This window comes from Hippocampus zosterae, chromosome 6 (assembly GCF_025434085.1).
Source record: "Hippocampus zosterae strain Florida chromosome 6, ASM2543408v3, whole genome shotgun sequence".
Taxonomy (NCBI): Eukaryota; Metazoa; Chordata; class Actinopteri; order Syngnathiformes; family Syngnathidae; genus Hippocampus; species Hippocampus zosterae.
This window is the reverse complement of record NC_067456.1, coordinates 11,431,299-11,456,651: the sequence shown is the minus strand read 5'-3', so window position 1 is coordinate 11,456,651 and position 25,353 is coordinate 11,431,299. Positions and strand designations below refer to the sequence as shown.

Below are 25,353 nucleotides of genomic sequence, written 5' to 3'. Positions count from 1 at the left end.
CAGACAAACTCATTTTATGAACCGCATTTAATGAAAATTTTGTCTCTTAGACATACACTCCTGTATGTATGCATGTATGTGCGTGTACACGCACGCAAATACACGCAGAGTAGTATTTGTGTTTTGATGTGTGCCTTTTACGGGTGTGGTCAGATGACATCAGGAGCTCAGAACTTTACTCATATGTTGAGGCACAAGTACATTTCACGAAAAAAAAAAGAAGGAAAAATGGTTCTTAAGTTCATTAGGGGACTGTTTCACACGTCGGTAGTTGATGCTGTTTCGGTTAGCAAAAGAATTCAAACCGGGAACTACCTGAAGTACATAACAGCAATGATATGCATCTACGCACTGAGAACACTACAGTTACTCCCTGGCTTTTCCTCATGGAAAAAGGGATATGTCTATATTTCTGAATGGGTTGATGCAAAATAACTGTCCGTACAAACACACACACACACACACACACACACAAAATAGCATACATACACACTCACGTAGTTCTGAGCGAGGTCTGGGTGGTTGCGCTCGATGCCGTCGTCCAGGATGGTCACCACCACACCTTTGCCTGTATAGCCCCGCTTCCATGCTCCCATGATGTTCATGTCCGACTGGCAGTTGTGCACATCATCATTGCAGTGCTGTAGCAGCCAAAATACATCAAAGATGATTGCGTGTTAATGGTCAAGGATACAAATAAAATCCAAATATAAATATAAAACACACATGTTCACATAATACTGCACAAAACATGATTCCCAAGGCCCCAGTTTAGCCAAGAAAGTCCCAACACTTGTTAAAATAAAAATAGAACTATGTCAGAAAAAATAAACACGATAACGACATAGGAGGGAGATGCTTTTTCATGGTTTGAATGTGCACAGAGATGCAATGCAGCAAAGTTGTGAGTGTAAACGAGTGAAAATACAAAAAGCTTGAATTTGACATATTTACAAGGTCATTTTGTACTTGACAAAAAGAAAGAAAGTTAAAGAATAAAGTGTTGTAAAGTATTGGGTAGTTAAGTTTTGGCAGTTGAAAAAAATAGAACTTTTGGAACAATTAATATACATTTTTATTAATCAGGAATTCAATATCAATCATGATCACAATTTCTACCCATAATCACAAAGCCCTAGTGAGAATGTCACTCCGCTTCATGTTGAGGCTGCTCCTTTCAGCATGCGACAAAAAAAAAAGCCAAAGAAAAAGCTAAATGCTCAAGTAAGGTACACCGAGAACTTTTGTGTGAGGTATATTTTGGAGTTTTTATTGTAACACACACAGTATGCGAACATAAAAATATTTTTGAATGAACCGAAAAAGTCTAACCATTAAACCACGCATTTTTTAGCATCAAAATGTGTATGGAAGGTTTTTACCCCCACACAATTCAGTTCAGGGAGTTCTGTTCAAAAGCCAGAAAACAATTTAAAGCGATGGTCAAAGTATTAGCATTTATCTACACAACATTAACCATTGACAGAGCTGAGGACCACTAACAGCCGAGAAAGAGTAATGATCTGAAGGGGTGTGCAAACAACTTGTGATAAGCAGCTCAAATCTCTGTTGTGTCGACCTACGGTGACTCATTTAAAGCAGAAAAGACTACAGCATAGTTGCTTATTGTTTTTTTCTTCCTAATATTTGTGTACTTCACCAAAAAAACAAGTCCTAATATTTTTGTTTGTGGGGACGTCCACCACTGTCCTGGAGCAAATGGTGTTCGACTGTCATTACACTACGGCTTTACTCGTCTTCCATTCACAAAAAAAAAAAACAAACAGATCCCTCAGCTCCTCTGACCCAGCACTAATCAGAAACCAACAACCACATCTGAACTTTGACCTACAAACTAGCATTACAGTTGACTGAGGGGAAAAAACGTTTGGGGGCCGTGGTGTACTCACAATGTACCACATACTGCTCCACTTGGCGTCGTTGTAGAAGATGTTGCTGGGGAAGGTTAGGCTGCTGTGGGTGTGGCTGGACAGAGAGAGGGGCGGAGCCTGCTTGTAATCCCGCTTGATCCTCCTCTTCACCACCTGCTGCTGGATCCACTCCACCTAACACATTCCATTAGAATGCAAAGTCATTGAATATAACCACAGTTCAAGAAATTCATTCGTTCTGTGACTCTCTTCGCAAACCGAAAAATTGTCACCCAAGATAAGTGAAAGGTCTATTTTCTTGCAATTTAGGGTCGCCCATCTGTCTGAATATTTGTGTTTCAAATTTGATGAAAATTACACAAAAAGCTTATAAATGAAATGTATTATTATTATTATTATAATTATAAAACTAAAGGCTAAATTTGCTTTCTAAGGTCTCTCGGAAATTGATAAAATGACCCTAAATATGCCATTCCAAACCAAAAGATTTCCAAGTCTTTTCATGCATAGGTACTTTTTTTGTGGGTATACTCACAATAGACACATATACCAAATTTCATGTTGCCAAGTGAAACAGATTTCGCGTCCTAAAATTTTCAATTCATTCCAGGGGTGAAGTGATTTTGTTTTAAGTGTGAAACTAACCAATTGGTTTAAAATAGAGCTAGATAGGGCTTCCCTGCTAAAGCTGTTGCCCCCGCGACCCGGCCCCGGATAAGCGGTAGATGATGGATGGATGGATGGATAGAGCTAGATATAATACACACATCTTATTTAATTTAGAAAATATTTAATTTAGAAAATATTTTTAAAAGGTCAATCAATTAGAACTGAAAAATGATACCATTTAACTTTTTTTAAATTGGTTTAATTAAAATCTGAAATGTGCACAAAATGTTTTAATGATGGCAACAGACATTCATTTCCATTATTTCCTTTGGGAAAGCCTGTTCATAAGTAGAAACAACTCAGATCAATAGACAAAAAAGGAACCTTGATGTTGTTGGGATGTTTTTGTTACCGTTTTTTCTTTCTTTCTTTTTTAAACATTTTTCCACATCTTTATTCACTCAACAATTCAACAATGCCGCATGTCATGGCATCTAATGATGAAGCTGGCACAGAACTTGAGACTACAAAGAGAATCATTTCCAGGGAGCACAACTGTCTTCTTGCCGAACAATGCATGTGTGCATAAAAAGCCGCCGCGTTTTTCAACGCGTTGATACGAATCGAGTGTGAGACTGACATAATTACTGCGGCGTGATTATCTGCTTTCATGCACAGAAACAATTTGCCGGCATCTCGGGACGGTTGGTAGGCGGCGAGACGAGATAAAGGCGGGAGGAGAGGAGGCTTGAGGAGAACGAGTCCCTGGAGGGTCCAAGAAAAGAAGTCTCCACTGGAGTGAAAAGAAATAGCTGGTGAAAGAGAATTGATTTCATAAATAAGGGTGACTTAACTCAATTGGGTAGCTCTTTACAGAGGCGTTCAGGTCCCTTCTATGCGGGAAAAGATGAAGACGAGGCCACCAGGGAGGGAACAAGCATTAAATACCCACTCAAATAGTCATTATTAGCCTAATGCTGCTACGCTACATCTGTGTAGCCAACTCAAAAACACAATAGATTAAGATTCGCTTGTCTACTTAAAACCACGGGTATATGACTGCAATTTGCATACATTAACATTTCATTTCTATTTATGCCATAATTCCGGGAGACAGTGAAGGCATCGCTTTTTCAGCATAGTCAACTGCGACATCCACAAACTAAATTGACAGCACCTCAAGTCTATTCTCAGTAGTTTTAATTTGGCAGAGGTCAGCTACCCAGCCTGCCTTTCGATTGGGAATTACAGATGCTGGAAAGACAAAGTATACGTAAAGTCTACCGACTCCCACAACGGTGAACAAGTTGAGAGACAACAGGGGGGAGGAGCAGCACGAGTTAATTAAAAAAAAAATTAAGGTAAACAAACACCCATCCCCCCCAAAACTTTGTGTCTTTTTTTTTTTTTCAAATCATCTAGCGATACGTTGATATAGTAATTCTGGTGACAGGCCTTTCCTCAGGTGCTAGTCATGTACACTCGAGAAAATGAGATTTTGGGTGCAGTTACAACAATTGTTTTCTTGGAAAGCCCTCATCTTTGGCAGCGAATCTTAACAGAGGTAGAAAAAGGAAGCACAAACATCATGGCTCATGAGCGTGACCGGATTCATGCCATTATCCTCCCCCCCAGCACCAACAAGATAAGTCTGGATAAACCTTAAAACCTTTGCAACAGGTTCAAGTGCTTTTATATTTATTTACAATAATTTTGTTCTGTTCCAGGCATTGAGAGGCTTTAATAACTGTTTTACTTTATTGAGTGGTTTTAGGCCACCGAAAAGGTGCAGTCGGTGGTACAATCGGCTCAAACAGAAAGGTGATCCGCCGCAGAGAAAAACCTTCCGCTGTTTCAGCAAAGTATCGTATGGCGATGACACGGTTTGTTCCCCCTCGATAAGAGTCAGCACGTATAGCAATTTGGATACGACACGTTATCACAATCCATGTTCAAAGGCAAAGACAACATTATGCTTGTCTCCTAGCCAAGTATCAGCAACCCTTTATTGGCTCGCCCGTTGCAGACGCTTCATTCTGTTTTAGTTTTACTCTAGCAACGCCTTTCCGCTGGGTCAGCTCGATTCCCTCCAATTTTGTCATCTTTTATTTATTTGTTACCTTGTCTGCGTTGCCTCAAAAGACCCCCTCCCCCACCTCCAAACATAACACACATGCACGGACGTGCACACGCATACACTATACGATTGCAGGTGGTTCGCCTGGGTCAGTAACCAGGGGGGAAGTGGGGAAGAGTTCATTCGAGTCGAGCAAATAAGGACAAATTGAGCCACTGTTGTTTTTCTGGTGGAGTTTTTATCGTTTTACACACAACAACCTTTCAGGTTGCCTGTTATTCGTATGCTCACGAGTCCTTCTGAGCATTCTTTCCACGTTTGATTATCGCATTTGGTTTGATGAAAAATTAAAGTAGTTTGCATTCAGTGTTTGTATTATGACGAAGAGAGCGTTGAAGGTGTGGGGTGGCAACGATTCAAGTGCAAACCACGTAGTACCATGCTAGATGACTTTCGGTCTTGACAACTCAAACCCTCCGAGACGCAAATGTCCTGCGGCAAAAAACAATCACCAATTGGATTTTTGTTTGTTTGTTTGTTTTTTTTTACCCACCACAAACCTGAATGTGCACAGACTTTAAAAAAAGGAGGTCGCGCGGCCAAGACGTAATGACCACAAACTGTTGGTAAGAATTAATCTGATAATGCATTAAACACATTGCAACTTGATGAAATAACATTTGATTAAACTAAAAAAATGCAGCCATTTAAGACTCCACAATTTCACATGTTTTTAAAAAAAAGCTTACTTTCGGTAATTTGCCCTAAAAACATTCGTGGTGGATGTTCAACAGTGCTTTGTGTAACTTTAGTCCTTTTCACATGGACGTATGGACTGTATGCCAGGAAAGGTCTTCATGTACGAACTCTAATGTATCGATGTCTATGCATGAATAACGACCGCAGTTTTAAAAGGAAACGTTTCAATATTAGTCTCCATGGTAGCTAATCTATGACGTTTATTGGCTTCACAATTAAATGCAGATCCAACATGAAGCATTTGACCAGTGACTGGTGAGCGGCGATGAAGGAACCGTTGTCTCCAAGTTTCAAAATGTTACAAAGTACTATGGGGTCTTTTTCCCCGGTTTCTTAAAAACGATCATCCATGAAAGACCTTTTTTCGTTCCTCGGTTGACTGCTCGCAATATGCCGCTTCGATTCTTTTGCCTTCAGTCGGTGACGTCTACGTTAAGATAAATCGACAGAGAAGGTCGTGGGCAGCAGGTCACGGCTCCCTACACACAGCCTTACTACCTCAGAAGCCAGAAAATTTGCAGGTTGATGACAACCACGCATTCCATGTTGGTACCTTTTACTACTGAAGGGGGGAAAAAATGAAGTCTACGTTCATACAGTCATTGCAGCTTCATGCATTTGGATAACCTGGTAAGTGCCCAACATCATGTGTCCAAACCTGGAAAAAAATGTTCTGCATATTTCCTGTGCATGCCGCGATTACTAGCATAACAACCGAATGCTAAAATCCTAACCCCAAAACATGATGTTTTGATCAAGAACTTGCTATAATTTTGCTTTCTTTATGGCTGGTGTCTTCAGGTAAAAATTAAATACTGTGCATGTGTCTCTTTTGTTTATAGGTATACGATACAGTATGTGTTTAAAACACAAAGCAGAAACTGTTATCTTTGGAAGTTCTTGAAGACATCTTGTATACTTTGTAAAACAAAAGGCACCGTCGACATCAAATTCCTACAGGTGCTTTGTCCCAGTTCCCTTCTATAGGGTTCCGTTATTTACCCTCGCCGGAAGGAAGTGCTTTAGCGTGCTTTGTCAAATGGAGAAGTTTTTGGCGCTTACGCATATATCAGATTTCAGTGCATGTTTGGCCATGACAAGGGAAGCAACTGTTGCTTTCAACACAAATTGAGTAGGTATCAAGATGAACTTCAGACACCTTTCATAAAGAACATGGTGGGGGTGGGGGGGTGGTGTGGGGGGTGTAGCCATCATGGTATTTTTTTTTAAACTCCTACAGCCTGTCACATTCTGTTACTTAGCCCAACCATAAATTCCTCACAGTCATTAAATGGGGGTAAAAACCCGCACTCATCAACACAGAAATGCTCTTTGACCTGACAGGGGCAGGTGACATCAGCGTAAAGCCTGTGCTGTAAAGTGGCACTTTGTCATGGTAACCAAGGTGGAGCGCTTTATATGCGCTGCAACAAGTTGACGGCGCCACTCCACCTCATCTGACTCATTCACACAGAGTGGGACGTCATAGCGGGGTGGCAGACTCGCCCTCTAGCTGATCCAGCAGATTAGCCAGACATTGCCCGCCTAACCCTTCGGCACGCCACCTTTCCTTTATTTGGCTTAATCCGGCCTTCACAGCCGTAACCTTGCACAATGGAAATGAACAGAATGCCTCGAAATGAGCCACAAAGCTGTGGTAACGAAGGATTGCATCATGAGGAATTGATCACAAAGCTGTTGTTCATTGCACCAATTGTGATAACTACCACTAGGCATGCTAGAAATGAACAGAGACTTCAGCAAATTTAAATAAGACATTAAGTCAATAAAGCTTTGGCAATGCGCTGTTGTATAAACGAAGCGCTGAATTTACATGCAAGGTAATACTACAATGGTTTCACTATGCCAATTATGAGCTCCAGTAACTCACTTAAGTAGTCAATAATATTGACTTTGTTACTTTACATATTTGTGTGCGATTTTAAGATTAAGATATCCTTTATTGTCCCGCAATGGGGAAATTACAATCAGAATTCAGAAAGGAAAAACGCTGGGTAGCGACAGGGGTGGACAAAATACTGGATCAATTGTTGATTAATCAGGTTTTGGGACTAAAAGGAGGGCACTATTTGACAGAGTAGCAGAGCTTGCAGGCTCGAAGAGTTTTGCCGTATAAAAATGAGGTAAACTATAGGCACATTTGCAACAACCCCCGCCATGGCAAAACTCTCATTCGCATCAATACAACACGCTGGAAAAGAGTAGTTGAGAGCATTCAGAGAAAGACAATGTGCTTACCTTGGGCTCCATGGAGATGAAACTGTGGCGACCGCGACTGGACAAAGTGGACCTCTTAATGGTCCGACTGTGGAAGAAGTGGTAGTGGTCTTTCAAATCCCCAATCTGTAATACCACAAGATATCGCTTAAAACAAAATATAAAAAGACTGTCCTAGAGATTTCCCGAGAGCCCGGGGGAACAAATCAAATCTTTGAATACAAACATGGATACGCGCGGACGTGCACGATGACACGCGCATTCAAAATACACACAGGCACAAATACACGCAAACAAACAACATTGTGGACACTGAGTTACTGTTTATGAACAGGACTTCAGTCAGTGTCTTGGTAAATAACTTTTTTAAATTCGTATTTGAATGACAGATTCTATAAAATAAGGCTGAACGATGTATCGTTTTTGAAACGAAATCACAATTCCATACAACACAATCCTGCGAAACATAAAGCTGTGTTTTGTTGAGCCAATTATTTCATACTAGCAAATTGTGACAACTAATGACCTCAGAGTTGGTTAAAAAATGTTTGATTGATTTAATCCTATCCATACTGTATTATTCATTAACAGTAATAATGATGATGATCCTGTGAGTCTTTAACATTAAAAACAACAGATTTTTGTTTTAACCCTCCACCCCCTCACACACACACACACACACACACACACCATGAATCATCATGTTTACCTATCTACCTGTGTTAATATACCCCCTTATTTTCATCTCGATGCTTATTTAAAAAACTCAGTTGGAGCCTTTTCCTAAACAGACTCAGACCTTGAACAATCTTTGAGCTGATCATTAATAATAATAATAATATATACACAGTGAGTAGGAGGAAATGAAATGGATGCCAGCTGCTCAGAAGGTAATTAGTTTTAATAATTGATAAAGACCACACAATCCCTCACATGATCAGAGTGTCATGGCTGCCAAGGCTCCTGTGGTGTGTCACTGATCCATGGCCAGTCCCACATGGTACATGAGATCATCTTTCAGCTCATTCAACACACAATTCTTTGACTCAAATAAGAGCTGCAACAATCTTTGGAATTTCAATTATTTGGCCAAAAAAAAAAAAAAGAATGTATTAAACGTAAGATTCTAAGGAAAGATCTTGGAAGGTTGAGAAGGTGGTACTGTCTCATGCAAATGAGTTGCTGCTCACCGCCGCCCACCACTTCTGCAGGGCCATCGTGGAATACGACGGTGTAGCGAGGGGATTGCGACAAGGCAAAGGAGTGGCTACTACTAGGCCGGATTGTGCTGAAGCGCTGAAGGGAAAGAGCAAGGCCCCATACAAAGACAGAAAAAAAAACAATGCCTTGTGTTTTGACTGCTGCATGTTATGTAGTTCAAGAGGTGTCTCAAATCGTTCCATTTTGAAATATATTGAGCTACGTATCAAACCGTCTTTTATTGGAGAGATAGATATCTGAAGGAAACGGCACATTTAGTGGTGACAAGTTCAATCAAATGTATGTAAAATGTCAGCAAAAAATAATTGCATCACACCCACTTGAACTGAGCCGTACCATATTGACTTGAATCGTAATCCCACTGAGTCAAACCGAATTGAATCATGCCACTTTCAAATCGAACCTTCATGGAATTGGAATCGAAACCAGTGTATGGAAAATCACATTGAATCATGTTTTGTGGAGAGATGCACACCCCAGGGAGAAGAGAAAAATCCAGAAGCCGTGCCTGTGGACGGGGCCGGCCCGTGAATAGTGAAACAGAAAAAAAGAAAATATAAATTACAAAAAATCTTCAAAAAACACCAAGAATAAATACAAATAAAGCAAATAAATAGATAAATGTGGGGTGAAACTTCCCTTAAAAGTATGAAAATAGGTACATTAAATTATGGAGAAAATATTGAAACAACCCCCCCAAAAAAATTATTAAAAAATCTGCAAATATGCAAATCTGCCAGTGGCAAACTGTGAGCATGAGAAAGTCGAAATTTGATAAAATATTTACGGTAGAAAAGTATAGGGAGGGACTTTTTTTCTTTAAGTTCTCATGAATATAAAAATTTGAGTGAAATATTGTACAGTGTTGACTTTATATCATTCAAAACTTTTGAGGCCAATCTTATCCTTTTCAGCACAAATTAATCTGTGCTCTGAATATCGCTTTATCGTTATCAGCCTCCTTGACTATGAATAATCAGTATCCCCCCGGGGAAAAAAGAAAAAAAAATCATGAGTTACAAGAAAAATCCCAAATACAGGCGTATCTTCGTATCTTAATATCTCTGTAGTAAGCGCACGCTCGAAAACCGAAAATTAATCAGTTCCCATTACGTCAACCATGACGATTAGCTTAGAAGCTATCAAAGTATACTGCATATTAATGACAGAAATTTATAAAATCATCATACTGTTTGTGTTTCTTCACACTATTTGTGACCGAAGTGTGATGAATTTTGTGAGTTTTCAGATAGACATAAAGATAGGCCGAAAATTACATTATATCTTAGTTTTTTTTAATCAATTTAGTTTTGCTAAGGGATAATATTTGCATGTTTTGTATTCATTAAATTTATTTCATGACATAAAAGAAAAGCGGGCAAATATGTACATACTGCAATACTGCTAAGCCCTCCGTCTATGTTTGAAGCCGTTAACATTCACAAAAAAATTTCACTTGCATATGATCTACACCAACGATTTACACTTCTTACCACCTAAAGGCGCCATGGGATTTTCGCACAATGCCACCAGTAGTCCAGGCACTTCCTGCAGTGTTCCCGCTACAGCAGCAGCGCTATGGAGAGAAATTTGTTTCTTTTTATGGAGTCAAACAAAAAAATTGGATTCCAAATTTTAAATATCTATAAAAGTATTTCCAAACAAAAATAATTGCAAACAAAAATTCTGGATTTGAGAAAAAAAAAGATTTGCAAACAAAAATATTATTTCCAAACTTTTTAAAAAGTTGCACTTTTGTTTTCTACATTTAAAAAAAAGTCCTCATGAAACTATACATTTTGTTAGCATATTCTGAAGGTTAATTTGCAAATTTTGAAATTTTGGTTGCAGGTTCTGGAGTTTTCTTTGCAACTGCTGACTTTTGGTTGTGAAACAACTTTCAATGGTCAATTTGGAATGCTGCTGTGGCAGCTTGTGGCCTCACGAGAAAAATACGAAGTTGCTGACAGCGGGCTATGGTCAACATTAGTTAATTGCTATGGTTATTGTTAACTTTTCTGTCTTAGTTATTTAGATCTAAAAAGCAACCCTTAATCTGTCATTTATCCAGTGCTTTGTTCTGACCATTACAGTTACATAATCACACATTATTAAATGCCTCACTGAGAGAGCTACTGTAATGATTAGATTTTACTCGCTTCAAATCATGTACGGTACATTGGCTCCCAGCAATATCATGATGGGGAAATAAATATGTATGAAATAAGCCCAGCTCGACTTACTTTGCAGTATTAAATAACGTGCATGACAGGAAAAAGTTGTTCATGACGATTGTATCAGTCGTTCAATTGTCATACAATTATGAATCCTAAAATGAAAAATGGATTATTTTCATGTAATGTTTTGAAATGAATACAAATCAAAAATGTGCTCGTCTTTCAATACCCCATTTGTTAATATGGATGAAACATAGGAACGTTCGGGGGGTAGAAAATATCATCACGGCTGAATGCTAATTTAATGTACATGAACAGGTCGCGGCAGTTTTATCGCAGGAAAAAGTGTCCAAAAATCTGAGGGAATTGTATAGGAGTGCCAGTACATTTTATGCAATACAATCCAGAATCTAACCCCAAATCAACTCTTCATGATTGGCATGCTGCAAGCATCTCTACCAGAGCCAGACTTTGTAGAGGTATGCACAAAGTCAACAGTCGGATTTACACGGAGACCTTTTTTGTCATTCTGTTTGAAATCACTGCGACTGAAGATCGCTGGTCATTACGAAAAAGTTAGGAATAAACATCCCGGTGTTGACTGTAGCCTGCTGTCGATGGATCAAATAACCAAAAAAAAAAAAATCAAATTTTTGGTTGATTCATTTCATAAAAAGAAAAAAAAATGCTCCATAGGTTTAAAAAAAAAGTTTGCTGCAAATGAATGCCGCATCATCTGTGTGTATGAGGAGCACACTAATTTCAGAGCAACTCATGAGCACTGTCACCTTTCACTCAACAGAGTGCTTCAGGCTAGATGTCAACACAAACCCAAAACATCTTATTCTCAACGACTGGTGCAAGAGCCTGCGTATTACCTGCAGGGCGAGTTTTCAGTAATTTGTTCACCACTGTTCATTTAACCAGCAGAGTAATTGGTTGCGCTTTTTTTTCATCTTACAAATGTCGTATTTGTGTTATCTTGATAAAAAAAGTAACAGGTAAACCTACAGTTAATTCAACCTAAAGAGGCATTGCTTGCACTTCATTCAAATAAATTAGGAATGCATTTGCCAGATAATTTTCTTTACTTGTTTGATGCAAACAATACTTTTTTTACCCATTTTCATTGAAGAAATAAGAATCTCGGAAACTTCACCTGAACAGCTCAGTAACAAGGTATTTATTTCAAAAGTCAAGCTGATGGTATTTTCAGCTAAAAAGTTACTGAATCAATTTCAATCCACTGAATCGTTTGGAATTATATCATCCTTGAATTGAATTAGCAACCATGAATTGTGAGACAAATCGGATCGTTGTTCAAACAAATCGAATCGTTCCACTCCTAGTGTCCTGCGTCTCAATGGCATTAAAATCTGTAATTAGTGTGATATGTTCAAATGGGGCTTTGACGCTAAAGCCTGAATCTCACAGAGCAACAGGTTTAATGACAGTTGCGGCTTGACTTTGGAACATGAGATTCCCATTTTATAAAAATGATTAAGGTCAAATTTTTACTTAATGCACACTTCATGAACTTGGTATCCCCAAAGTAAAAAAAACCTCTAACAGTAGGTCTTATTCAAATTCTCTAATCATCGCTGAAAAATGAAGCCATTTTGAGCTGTTTATCTCTCAAAGTGCTTTTGAACTGAGCCACAGAGGCAAAGCCTGACTCTTTGTTTTCTTGGAACCATGTCGCAACTATCACCACTGGGAAGTCAATCACGTGCCTTCATGCTGATACTGGATTATGCGTCACTTTGATCACAATCCCGTAATTGCAAAAAAAAAAAAAAAGCTCTCTCTTTTGTCTTACCTCCCACTGGGTGTATTTAAATGAGGCTTTCCGAGCTGGAGCAACAAGTCGGGGATTTGCCTGAACGAGTGCGCTGACGCTTTAAGCACAGAGTCTGCCTTTACATGTAACTGTGCCTCCATTCTAAATGAACAACCAGTCACGGCTATACTGTCGACATTGTGTGTATATGACCTTTCCTTCACCGGAAGGTTATGTTATAAACTATTCTCGTTGGTTACTTACACCAAGGGAATGGTGTTCAAGTGAATGTTTACTCATTTGTTCCATATTTTAATGTATGTCCACCAAAGGTGCTTTCGGTTTCCAAATCTTGTTTGTTACTTCCACCATGGAGGTTTACTTTTAACAATGTTTTTTTGCATGATACCCCCACCAAAAAAGGTTGTTTTTGCCGAATTGGTGAATAAAAATAACTGAATCGATTCTTCAAATTTAGGACACCTGATAAGGTTTGATGACGATGTGAAATAGGATTGTTTGGCTTCGCTGGGAGGTCTGTACTTGAATACTGTCATTCCCAGCCCCTGTGGGGGCAATTGTCCAGTTTCACTGAATTAATTTGGAAATTAATTCTTTACAACAAATAATATATCTTTTCTCACCTGTTTATGCCAGAAATGTATTGTAACCTGTACAATAATCTCAAAGTTGCTAAACTAGATGGCAGATGGTATGGATTAGCCTCTTTACCTACACGTTGCCATTCATACAACAGAATGATAGGCGTGTGCCAAACTAAACAGACTGACTTCAGGCCCGTTTGTAACACTATTAAGCAGATATGACCCAATCACATTTTTTTGTACCCGAGTCCCAATCCAATACATCGGCAATGTATGAAAAAGAAAAAAAAAGATCACATCCAAAAACTATCCCGACATGGTAACTTTTATATGTCTAGTGGAGCAGTGGTTCACACCGGGAAAAACACATCTTTTTGTGTGAGTGAAGGGGCGGCACATCAGTTTTAGAGGTTGTTTATTATATGTCTTGAAAGGCAACTCTAAAAATGACATAATAATAATTGCCACCCAGTATTGAACACTTAAGGTTGCTCAGCTATAGTAAACATGTTTATTTTCAAAAATTAAGCGAGAGCCACTCCAAGTTTGAGCAAGGGCCCAGTCACCCACCCCTGTGTTACACAAATGTAAGAGTTGGCTTAGGCCTGGACTGATTGGTCACGCCAAGAGAGTGAGGCACAAGGATGACGTAATGTGACATAGCTTCTGCATTATTGCGATCGAAGAAGATACTAACATTGAAGTGACAGTTGGATATGAACAAAAATTGGTTGAGGCGGTTTTCGGACACGCAAGACAACAAATACCCATGATCTCTGGACAGTTTGAAAAATATGTATGAAAAATTCAAAGATAACTTTCAACTTGATCTTTCATGATAAAAACAGTAACAAAGTAATGAAGAAAAGGTATGACAAACCATCGAATCTAATGGTAAAAAACACCTGGCATTGTTTACTTTTCCATGGACTGACGCCCCCCCCCCACACACCCCCATTCCCCAAGACCCCCACATATCTCCAAGCACTTCAAAAATAACACTTTGAAGGTGCATTGTGCCCGTGACCTTGTCAGCTGATTTAGACTCCATTTGAGCCACTGTCTTAGTCTGGGAAGGGGGCTCCACGCTTAAGTGGATTACCCAGAATTCCCCAACAAGGTGCTCACTCTCTGGATGCCAACTCCTTTCATCCATTCATCCATCTTGCCACCATCGCTCCATTCTTTAGTTGCCAGATCGGTGTGTGTGCTGCCCCCTTCTCGTCCTGTGACGGAGTTCATCTTGTCTTTCTGTCAACATTTCCCATCCAGACCCCACAAGCACCATCGCGTCACTTGCATCTTGCTTCCCGGCACAACTTCAAGGTCTGTTCTTTGTGACCTCAATACAGTAAGCATCACGGGTTAACTTTAGTGACCTCCAAGTGTTCAACTTTATACCCCCGAGTCCATGCAATTCCTGCCACTGTTACAGCTCTTTTATACAGCTGTTTTACTACCTCCAAAGGCAGAATATATGTGAGATGACTTTGCCCCACTTCCTCATTCCATTTCAATGTTGTTTCTACAGAACAGCGACACAAAAAAATGGATGCAACATTCCAGATTGCTACGATTGACTCAATTTATTTTTATTCTTTTTAGAGAGAACAAGTTTCGGCCTATTTGTGGACAAAATACCGGTAAATTTTTCCTGAACAAAAAAGACTATTTTAATAATGAAATTCTCGAAAATGATTTTTTTGATCTTCCAAAATATGAGCTTAGTCAAGAAAAATCCAAACGATATTCTTAAAAAAATTATTTTTGAAATTGACTTCATAGGATTCAAACTTTTTCTGAAAACTTTTTGTAGTTTTTCCCCCAAAAAAGCCTCAAAAACTACAACTCTGTTCTCATAAGGTGATTCTAAAAAAATTGCATTGTAATTATGAAAAAAACGTCACTCAAAAATTAAGTAGTAGCAACAACATTGTAGAATTCTGGTAAACAACAATGTTGGCATTTTTTATGTGTCTCGTGTGTTGCATCCATCCATCCAGTTTTAATTATATTAGGGCTGCAGCTATCAAATATTTTGGTAATCAGATATATGACTGAAAATTATTTTGAATCATTTGGTATTTGGATAAAAATAAACACTTTTGTTGTTTGATTAGTTACAGAAAAATTATGAAATACCAAGTCAAAAACACACCTTTCCACTGAGTAATGAACAACAAACTGGTTTTCAGTTTTTAGATAATCAACATTCAATACAGAAATTAAATGTCTGCATAGCCGCACACTATTTTCTTTCCTCTTGAGAAACATTTGCGAGATTTTGGACAAATTTCTCCCCGTAGATGTTGTTCTATGAGACAAAGTGCCACAGCAGCGATTTTGCCGGCAAAAGCAACTTAAGCCTGGTTTGTTCAAAATGAACAGTTGGAACGATAACTGTGTCAGGCTGGCAGCATCAAAGTGTGCAGTCATTTACAGGCACTGCCTTTGAAAAATCATCCACTGGCTTTTACTACCCTATATGGGGCACTTGAGAACCGATAAGTCCGAGCAACGGCTGCAGTTAAAATAGGCACTCGACAATATCATGAGAGTTTAAGTTGTTTGCTTTCAGCACCCTCAGTTAGTGATTGAACATGATTTCAGGACAGCGTGTTGCTGATGTTGGGAGCTACCACTTATGATGATGGTAATATAAGCTGTCAGCTTGACTTCTTCTTCCTGACAGTGTATACTTTCATAAGTGGGTACTCGAGACAGAAAAAAATTGCTTCCAGCATTATTTTTTTAACCAAGGTATCCAAATTACTTATTTCAGCCCTTGTAGATACTAGATAGTGTCAGGTGAATGTGATGTCATTGTCTCAAAAATTTGCTCCCACAGTAAATCATGACAAAAAATATTTCTTAAAAAGATTCGTACTAAATCGTAACAAAAAATACTTTGATTCTCACAGGATGATTGTTGAAAATATATAATTATTGTTGAAAAAATACAAATTATCAAATAATCAATAAATAATTGATCTAATAAGTTGGTTTTAAAAAAACAAAAAAATATTTAAACCACTGATTTTTTTAAAATATGAAAAATAAAAGTAATTAATTAATTATCATGGGATATTTTCCTCAAAAATGTTTTTTTTTTCAGAGAAAAAAAAATGTTTCCTACATTATAAATTTATCTTGACAAAAATAAAGGTTGAAAAACTGACTTTATTCTCTTATGAGTCTCATAACTTTTTTCCCCTGAATTAATATAACAATTCTCATCAGATAATTTTGTTTCAGAATTTTTTGATCATTCCTCTGCAACCTGTCGAATTGTTCTACATTTTTCGTGGCGGGTCCTTAATGTTGACATTTTATACTGCGGGCAAAAAGAACATTCCCCAGTTGAACATAAACAAAAGAAAGCATGGCTGACAACCTCGATTGATACATCTAAAGTCGTGATCCATTAGCGCTACTCAAAGTGGAGGATTCCATGTGGGTGGGAGTCAAAAAGAGTTACACCCCTGAGACCCCTCCCCCTCCACACACACACACGCACACGCACGCATAACGCCCACACCAAGAAGAGAAGTAAAATGCTCATCTATGAGGTGTTGATGTCCAATGAACACACCATATTGACATGGAAATGAGGGCGAATGGATTGGGGGTGGTGTTACACTCCACAGGGGAATTCCTATGATGAGCTGGAATAGGACATGAACGAGGGTATGGGTGAGTGAGTGGTGATGCTGGGGAGGTGGTGGGCTCTACATGTTTAGTTCTCATCAGAGAGAGGGGGATAAACGAGGCCATTAAGGCTCTTCTCTCGGGGAGTGTAGTGGGTGGGCGGGCTGGGTGGGCAAGGCGGAGCTAGTAGAAGAGCGGAGGCAATGAGTGGGGGTTCAATAGCTGTTGACTAGGCTACCCCACAACAACCTGTCAGAATGCCCCCCCCCCCCAATGTCGGCAAGTGCGGGCTTGAACTATATTTTGGTGTGAGGAGTTAGTGTGAGGTCCACGCTGGAGGGGTGTATATCTTTTCCCCCACCCCCCACGAAAGGCTCTTTAACTGTGTCCAAACACGCCCCCACCCTCCCACCAACCCGCAACCCAACAACACCTCCACTGTCAATGAAAAGCTCTTGTTTATGGATGTATGCCTCAATGTGGTCTTTACTGACAATAGTCAACATGGTAGCGCAAATAGACTACAGGACTCTTTCCAAATTAACCTTGAAAAAATGTGAATGTGTCCATCTTTTTGGAAATAATGACCCATTTAGGAATGAGAGCAAATCGTGCATTTTAGGCCAGCTCAAGCAAGATGAAGAAAGTCACAAACTTTGTCTAATTTAAGAAACCAAATGTGGCCATGCTGCAACTAGCACACAAAGCTCATAAGTAAGGGGGTCAATTACAACAAATTTGTCATTAGTTATCATTCGGTTGCGAGTTGTTGAAAAGACAAAGGCAAAATGAAATGCACTGCATGGATATCACTGCCCAGTCTTAACTAATTTGCTGTCTAAGGAAGATAGAGATGTCAGCCGTCGAAAAATTGAAATGTCCAGTCAACACCCTGCGATGGCAAGACCTGTCCTTCCAGCAATACTCCAAAATTCTAATTAGATTTTGATGTTTTAAAAAAATATTTTCTTGAAAAATGACTACTTGTTCCCTTGAAAATTCAGGCTTTAATTAGTAAATAAATAAAAACAAAATCATTACACGGCTAGCAAAAAAAGACGAGAACAAAAAAGGATCCTTTTATCGTGGACAACCTATAATATATAGGCTGGTTGCTAAAAAAATAATTATATATATATATATATATATATATATATATTAGAGCTGTCAGTTTAGCGCGTTTTTATTGGCATTAATTTAAATGAATTTTAACGGGATTACATTACATTTTTCTTGCGAGATTAACGCGGCACACGTCCCGCTTGTACGTTGCTCTATAAATACACCATAACAAAACAACAAGCACGCTGCAGAAGTCCATGCCCATGTTTGTTTTGCCAGCCACGGCAGCACGAGACACCGAAAACGGATACTTAAAAAGTTTATGAATGGAAAGTTTACTTTTAAAAAGTTGCCAGATTGCTCCACTGACAAGACAAAAGTTATCTCTTCTTCTCTCTCTCTGTATCATACAGGTATGCGATGTATGCCACTGACGCGATTGTTACTTGTTTGGAACTATTTTGTGTGGACGGTTACAGTGTTTTGTGTCCATATAAATAGAGCGGGTGGAGCTTCTCTGTGTTGTCTGACAGTGACAGTGCGCTGCAGTGGTAGCGACCTAGCGAAAATAAAACGTCTCCAGTGTTGTCATCGAACCAAGTGTAGTCATTCGAAATGATGTCTACACAAAACTGTAGACTTCCGCGCAAGATGTACCAACACAATCAACATAGCCTGACTGTGTTAGGGGGAGTGAAACCCCCCCCCCCCCTTTCAGAATGGTTTGCCCCAGCAGCACGGGGGAAGTCCTTGCGCTTTTTTGTACGGCCGACAGTTTTGAATACAGCGGCACATAATGAACACTGGTGTCCGGTGTCTCGTTATTGTTCAACAAACATAAAGAAACAGACTGCTGTGTTCAAAGCAAACTTGAGAAAAATGAAGTATGAAACCATGGTTTAAATCCTCTATAGGCTGAGTACTAGTTTACCTTAGATCTGCACTTTATAATGTTACATTGCTCTGTTTTGATTTCATAAAAAATGCTGTTAAAGCAGCTGTTGTTGATGGACAGTAATATTGTGTGAGAGATTATGTGTGAATAACTGCTCCAAGTGAAAAATGTTCATGTAAAATTGAAAATCGAAATTGTTATTTCAGTGAATATTTGCATTTGGCACATAGAAAACGGATTCATGATTCCATGTTGATGAGAGCATTAAAATGGGGGAAAATAGGACAAAAAATGTAAAAGGAAATTCAGAAACAATATAAAAATGTGAGTAATCACGATTAATTTTTTAGTTCATTTGAGTTAATTATGGCAGTTGCATTTTTAATTAGATTAAATATTTTAATCGTTTGACATCCCTGTTTGTTTGTTTATTTATTTAATTATTTATTCCCACGTTAGAACAACGAGCAATCAAATGAAAGCAAAGCCCATGAGGGGAAAAATTTCTGTTCAATGTAAACTTAACCTCTGTGTGTGACAATTCACGAGACTGAGATAATCCAGAGTGCTTCAAGGTCTTCAGATTATTAATGCATTGGCGGCAGACATATTGGTTGTCAAGCCCCGCTAACAGCATCAGCATTCTGAAGAGAGCATCACATTTAAATGCAGATATGCTGTTGTTTCATGTATTCTTGTTAAAACTTATGATAGAAAAAGAAAAGTACACAACAAATTGGAGTCCTCTCTGCGTGTTGTTTGAAGCTTTATAATTTACCATAACATTGGTGCTAATTTTGGTTAGCATGTCTATCTTTTACTGAATGATAGCATTTAGCTAGTGGATAATCATTGGTTAATTTATGAAAGTTGTTTTAAACAACTTGGGAGTGACAAATTAATAACTTAAGATAAGAACTTTTGCCTCTTATTAAAAGAAGTGGTTGAAAAGAGTGCTACCCTAAGATATTGTACTCTTGAATGTCGTAGATAAATGACAACTCATTCAGTTCACTATTTTGCAGAGACATGGATACTGTGCATAACTGACAAGTTCGATATAAATCACGCTGAGCAGTATCTTCAGGTCAATAATCCAGCCTTCCTGTTTTCCAAGGATCCAAATCGCCAATCAAATCAAATTTCTCATACATTCATCGCCTGCCAGCCTTAAGTCACTTCAGCACTTCTCCATAACTACAAATTGTCAAGTCCACTTAAAACTTCTTGTTGTGTAAACTAACCAAAATACCTTATACATACCAGTGTGCCGGCATTTGCAAATAAAAGGCAAAGATGACTCTCAGTATGGTTCTGCGCATGGGCTTGTGGGCTATATTACTATTTTTAGCACAAAGGTCAGACCGCTCGATAGTCTGAATGGTCGAAGCAAACATTTAAGTAAATTCTTTGCGCGGCTCTCATGACTACATACAGTGATCCTGGCGTAAAGCACGCACTGATAACAGTGTTTTCACTGAAACACAAACAGAAGATGTCAGAAGCAGTGGCAACACAGGATGTCTGTTCACAGCCGCCAGAGGCCACTCAAGTTGCTTCAAGACGTTCGTGGATCAACTGCCTTATATTGTTATTCTTCATCTGGAAAACTAATTGTGGGTAACTCAAGAGCGCCTACGCAGGTCGCATCTAGGTAGTGCAACTATTTAGCCTCCAATCAAAAACTCGAAGTACTGTAGTCTTCTTCAATCTGTGTAACGCACTTTGTTTGACACGTGCATGATAATATCCTTGTTTTAGGAAAAGAATGGTTTTGTTTTTCATAGATGTGCTTCATGAAGATCTGGCCAATAAGCGTCAACCCGGTTGGCGAAAGGGGCCAAGCACATGAGAATTCTCCCGACCCGGCGAGGCTGAGGCACCTGTTGTGCGGTCCGGCTTCGTCCCACCGCGGCTTTCCTCGGGGCGGACTTTTAGTCGCTTCCAAAAACATTTTGACTGGTTTTGGTTTGACGGCTTCGCCTCCGAGACACTTTGACAACTTGGTACGAGCGAAGGAAAAGGAGAGGAATGTCGCCTACCTGTCCCATGTTCCTGTAGCCGTACTTCTCCGCTATCCGCTCGGCCACCGCAGCCCCACCGGCTATCCTGACCGCCCAATGGTTGGTGTAAATCCGAGCGTGGCACGGCGGCGGCGGCGTGAAGAAGCCGAGGCTGAGCGCCAGGACGCACAGCAGGCGGACCATCTTCCCCCCGCTAACTTTTCTTTTCTCCTCCTCCTCCGCCTCCTCTTCTTTTTCTTCCCCCTATAAAAACAGCTAACTTCGGTGGAGCACGGATCTCACATGGACGGCCGAAGCGGGACAACGAGAGAGTAGGACCGAGAAACGGACGGAGGGTAGCGGTGATAGTGGGAAGTTCCCCTTTACCCTCAAAGCTCTAATAATGTCCACATGGGAGAGTTGGAAGTTCACTCCTGTGGTAGCAGTAGTAGACGGAGGCTCCTCCGAAGCGATTGGCTTCCAGGGCGCTCCACTGAGATAAGTATCCACACGGCGGCTCTTCACTAACGACTAACTAGCAGGAGCAGCCTGGTCCGCGGAACACCAGACTGGAGAGGAGAGTCCAAGCCAAGGGAGGGAGAAGGGCGAGGGGAGGGGGTGAGGGTTCCCTACTGCCGCGCCGCCGGGTCTTAAAGAGAGTTAAATTCAACACAGCCGCTTTTTAATCGAGATGGGCCTGGGGGGCTGTCATGCAGGGGACAAGGGGGTCAAATTGGAAACTTGGAAGCCCTTTATCATGAAAAAAATACTAATAATTATCGCAAAAATAGTCTCACTTGTACTTCAGAAGAAGCACATACATACTCCAGTAAAACACGAAGTACAGATTCAACTCCTCTAAATAAAAATACAGTCTAATGTACTCTAAATCATGGTGTCAAACTCAAGACCTGGGGGCCAGATCTGGCCCACCAAATCATTTTATGTGGCCTGCGAGAGCAAATCAAAGATGTCAACTTTCATGATACTTGCAAAAATCTCTACCAGAATTTGACATTCTCATTTGTAATAAAGAAGAGTGATTCTGCCAGCATTTTTTGTTACAAAACCCCTCATTGCAGTAACCTAAACAATAGGTGAATAAACTGTTATTCTTGACTTCTTTATATGGTTTCAGTCAAAATGGCCCATCACACACACCTGTTTCCAATGAAACTGTTCACCTGTGGAATGTTTCACAAAGATGTTTTTTCTTTACATTCCTCAACTTTCCCCGACTTTTGTTGCCCCTGCCCCAGCTTTGGAACGTGTCGCAGGCACTAAATTCAAATGGGACAATACTGGCAAAAAAATAATAATAAAAATCATTCATCAGTTCAAGCATTAAAGAACTTTCCTTTGTGGTGTTTGAAAGCACTGACCTCAATGAACATAGGTTGACAAGGATTTGCAATTTATGATTTGTACTTTGAGTACGATAGAGGTTTTGATAGCTTTGCACAAGGCCCAAAAGATAAACAAGTGAAAACAGCTACATGGATTCTTGCCAAGTCAGTTGTTGCCAAGCGGAGTTCATAGGGCACATGCATAACAGCCCCATACACTAAAAAGAAATAGGCTTATGCCAGACATAGTGGTAATGGCCTTTTGTTGGATTAGGCTCTGTTGGAGGAGGGTGGCCTTCTTTCCTCCGCGTGTTCGTTGATTTCGGATGATGAGGATGTTGGTTATCCAAATACAGGCTGGAGTCGAACAGTACCTTCGAAGGTTTTATTTGCAGAATATTCCGGGCACCCATGGTTTCCAGACAATGGCTGCGGATCCCGAGTGCGCCCACATCACGGACACACAACATATTTATATCATCAGAAGGGCGGTACGGAGATTGTGGTGCGACCTCGAGACTTCAGTGGCTCCCTAAACCGATTCTTAGCTTGTATCAACTCCACAGTCTCCAGCAGAAGACACACTTCAGCTCCAACACACTCCATGACCTGTTGAAGGCATAGTGGTCGACTGATTTGCACATCCGCCTTATACTGCAGAGATCCGGGGTTCTATTCCAGACTCTGGTCTTCCTATGTGGAGTTTACCTGTTCTCCCTATGTCTTTGTGGATTTTCTCCAGGTTTCCTCCAGTTTCCTCCCACATTCCAAAAACATGCATGGTAGCATAACTGAACACTCTTTATTGTCGCTACGTTTGATTGGGATAGCGACTGGTTGTTTGTCTGTGTGTGTCCTGTGATTGGCTGGCAACGAGTTCATGGTGTACCCCGCCTACTTCCCGAAGTCAAATGGGATAGGCTACAGCATGCTCGTGACCCTTGTGAGGATAACCGGCTTGGATAATGGATGGATGGATCATGGTAATGGTACAGTGCCCTTGGAGGAAGAAGCCAGGAGTGTCACTGCTCCGTACAGGTCTTCCATAAAGGTCTAAAGTAGGCTACTGTGTTGCAACTTTCAGTGTGCCGGGTGCCCCTTCCTTCCATGGCACATTCGGGGCTTCATACCTTCCTGATGACTGACGAAACTCACATTTTTTCCATTCAGGCTTGGGACCAGCAATGGATCGTGAATTGAAACCCTCCGTCCTTTTTCCCCAGTTTGCACGAAAGCCTGCAGCATGTACCACTACACCAGTGCGTAATATAGTCATGTATTGGAAAGACAGGAAGCACAGAGCTATCTGCTGGATGTGGTTGGGCACTGCAGATGCAAATTTTGCAACGCAAGAGGCTTTTCTTGGACTGTAGTCAGTTAGTTAGCCCATCCGGTATTTATTTAGTAAGTCAGTCAGTCTGTCAGTTAGTAATTTATCAGCCATCTTGGCCATGAGTTAGTTAATCAGAGAGGCAGTCAGTTACTTACTCAACAGTTAAATAGGGAAGCACTGTGGTTGACTGGTTAGCACGTTGGCCTCACAGTGCAGAGGTCATGGGCTCGTATTTGGCTCCGGCCTCCCCGTGTGGAGTTTGCATGTTCTCCCTGTGCCTGCGTGGATTTTCTCCGGGTACTCCGGTTTCCTCCCACATTCCAAGGACATGCATGGTAGGTAGCGAGAATAGGCTCCAGCTCACCCGCAACCCTCATGAGGATAAAGCGGTTCAGATAATGGATGGATGGAATTTTCTCAAAGCAATCACTGCTTCACTATGACCATTTGGATATTCAGAGTGGCGCACTGACTGGGGACACAATGCGTCCAGTACGTCAGGCAATCCAGATGCAAACACTTGAAACATCATCTGCTATTTGGATTATAACAGGCCGCGTACGGAAACTAATGGGAGAGGTCGGTGCTCTGCCTCTCCGAACACACACACGATCAAAGTGATGTGAGAGCATCACAGTGAATTTCTGAAAGCATTCATAGGCATAGGGCTGTAACTAACAATTAAAAAACGGGCCAAATAACTTAAATTGGATGGTTCAGAAAATGGGCAAACATTAATTATGATTCGGTGACTGGTTTGGTCTGTAAAATAGCTGAAAATAAAGGGGGGAAATCTTTGTTTTCCAAAGTGAAAACAGATGCTTGAAAATGTGTTATTTTGATTAAACGCAAATGCTGGCAACCGATTCAGGGTGTACCCCGCCTACTGCCCGAAGACAGCTGGGATAGGCTCCAGCGCCCCCCGCGACCCTCGTGAGGATCAAGCGGCTCGGAAGATGAATGAATAAACATTCTCCTTTCATGAAGGACCACAGATATTTACAACATTAACTGTTCAATGGGTGAAATTCTGAAGATTTGGACAATTACATTACTGCCACCTACAGTACTGGAATGGAACAGCATTGCTCAGTGTTGTACTGCTCCAAATTGTACTCTGCATTCGGATGCTTTCCGAAGAAAATGAGTAAATCCTTTTTTTTGTTCAGTGGTATTATAAGTCCTTTTTGCCATCACACGTATACTTCGGTGGTGGCATCACAAACGCGCACACACACGCGGGCACGCGCACCCACGCACAAACTCACTAAACATTTCGTTGAGATGTGCTGCTGAATGCGAGCCTTGTCAGTGTGCCGTTTCATATTGACATACACATACCAGAGCAGAGTTAGCTCAACTATGACCTCCACCTTAACATTCAACAACTAAACTGCACACATTCTCCTGCACACAGTTTTGCAGAATTATTCCTTTGATGCCATACTGGTGTTTTGGGAGTTAATAACATCACAGAGTAATCAAGAAAATCTTATTTATTAGGGCAAGGTATCTTATATACACGGTAACTCAATGTGGTTCACATACTGTACTTGGAAAACAACATTTAAAGACTAAACAATTTGTTAAAAGCAGAGTAAATAAATAAAAAGTATACTAAAATTACAGCGCACTAACATGATTTAGGAAAAATTGATTTTCGAAATACTGTACTCTAAAACACCTTCACCATGGGTATGGCGGGGGT

At 40.2% G+C, this 25,353-nt stretch overlaps 1 protein-coding gene across 3 annotated transcripts in view; it reads right to left on the bottom strand.

The window, feature by feature from the left end:
* pcsk5b (proprotein convertase subtilisin/kexin type 5b) overlaps window positions 1-21,564 on the bottom strand; it is an 80,762-nt gene extending 59,198 nt beyond the window's left edge. For 2 of the 3 annotated variants that reach the window (XM_052067801.1, XM_052067802.1), the window contains exons 1-4: window positions 21,006-21,556; window positions 7,597-7,701; window positions 1,911-2,066; window positions 498-641 (exon numbers count right to left, since the gene is read on the bottom strand). In XM_052067801.1, the coding sequence (XP_051923761.1) occupies window positions 498-641; window positions 1,911-2,066; window positions 7,597-7,701; window positions 21,006-21,170 (570 nt within the window). In that variant the 5' untranslated portion in view covers window positions 21,171-21,556. Of the gene's footprint in view, window positions 1-497; window positions 642-1,910; window positions 2,067-7,596; window positions 7,702-21,005 lie in introns of all 3 variants that reach the window. The other variant, XM_052067800.1, reaches the window with a different exon arrangement.
* Between the last annotated feature and the right edge of the window lie 3,789 nt (window positions 21,565-25,353).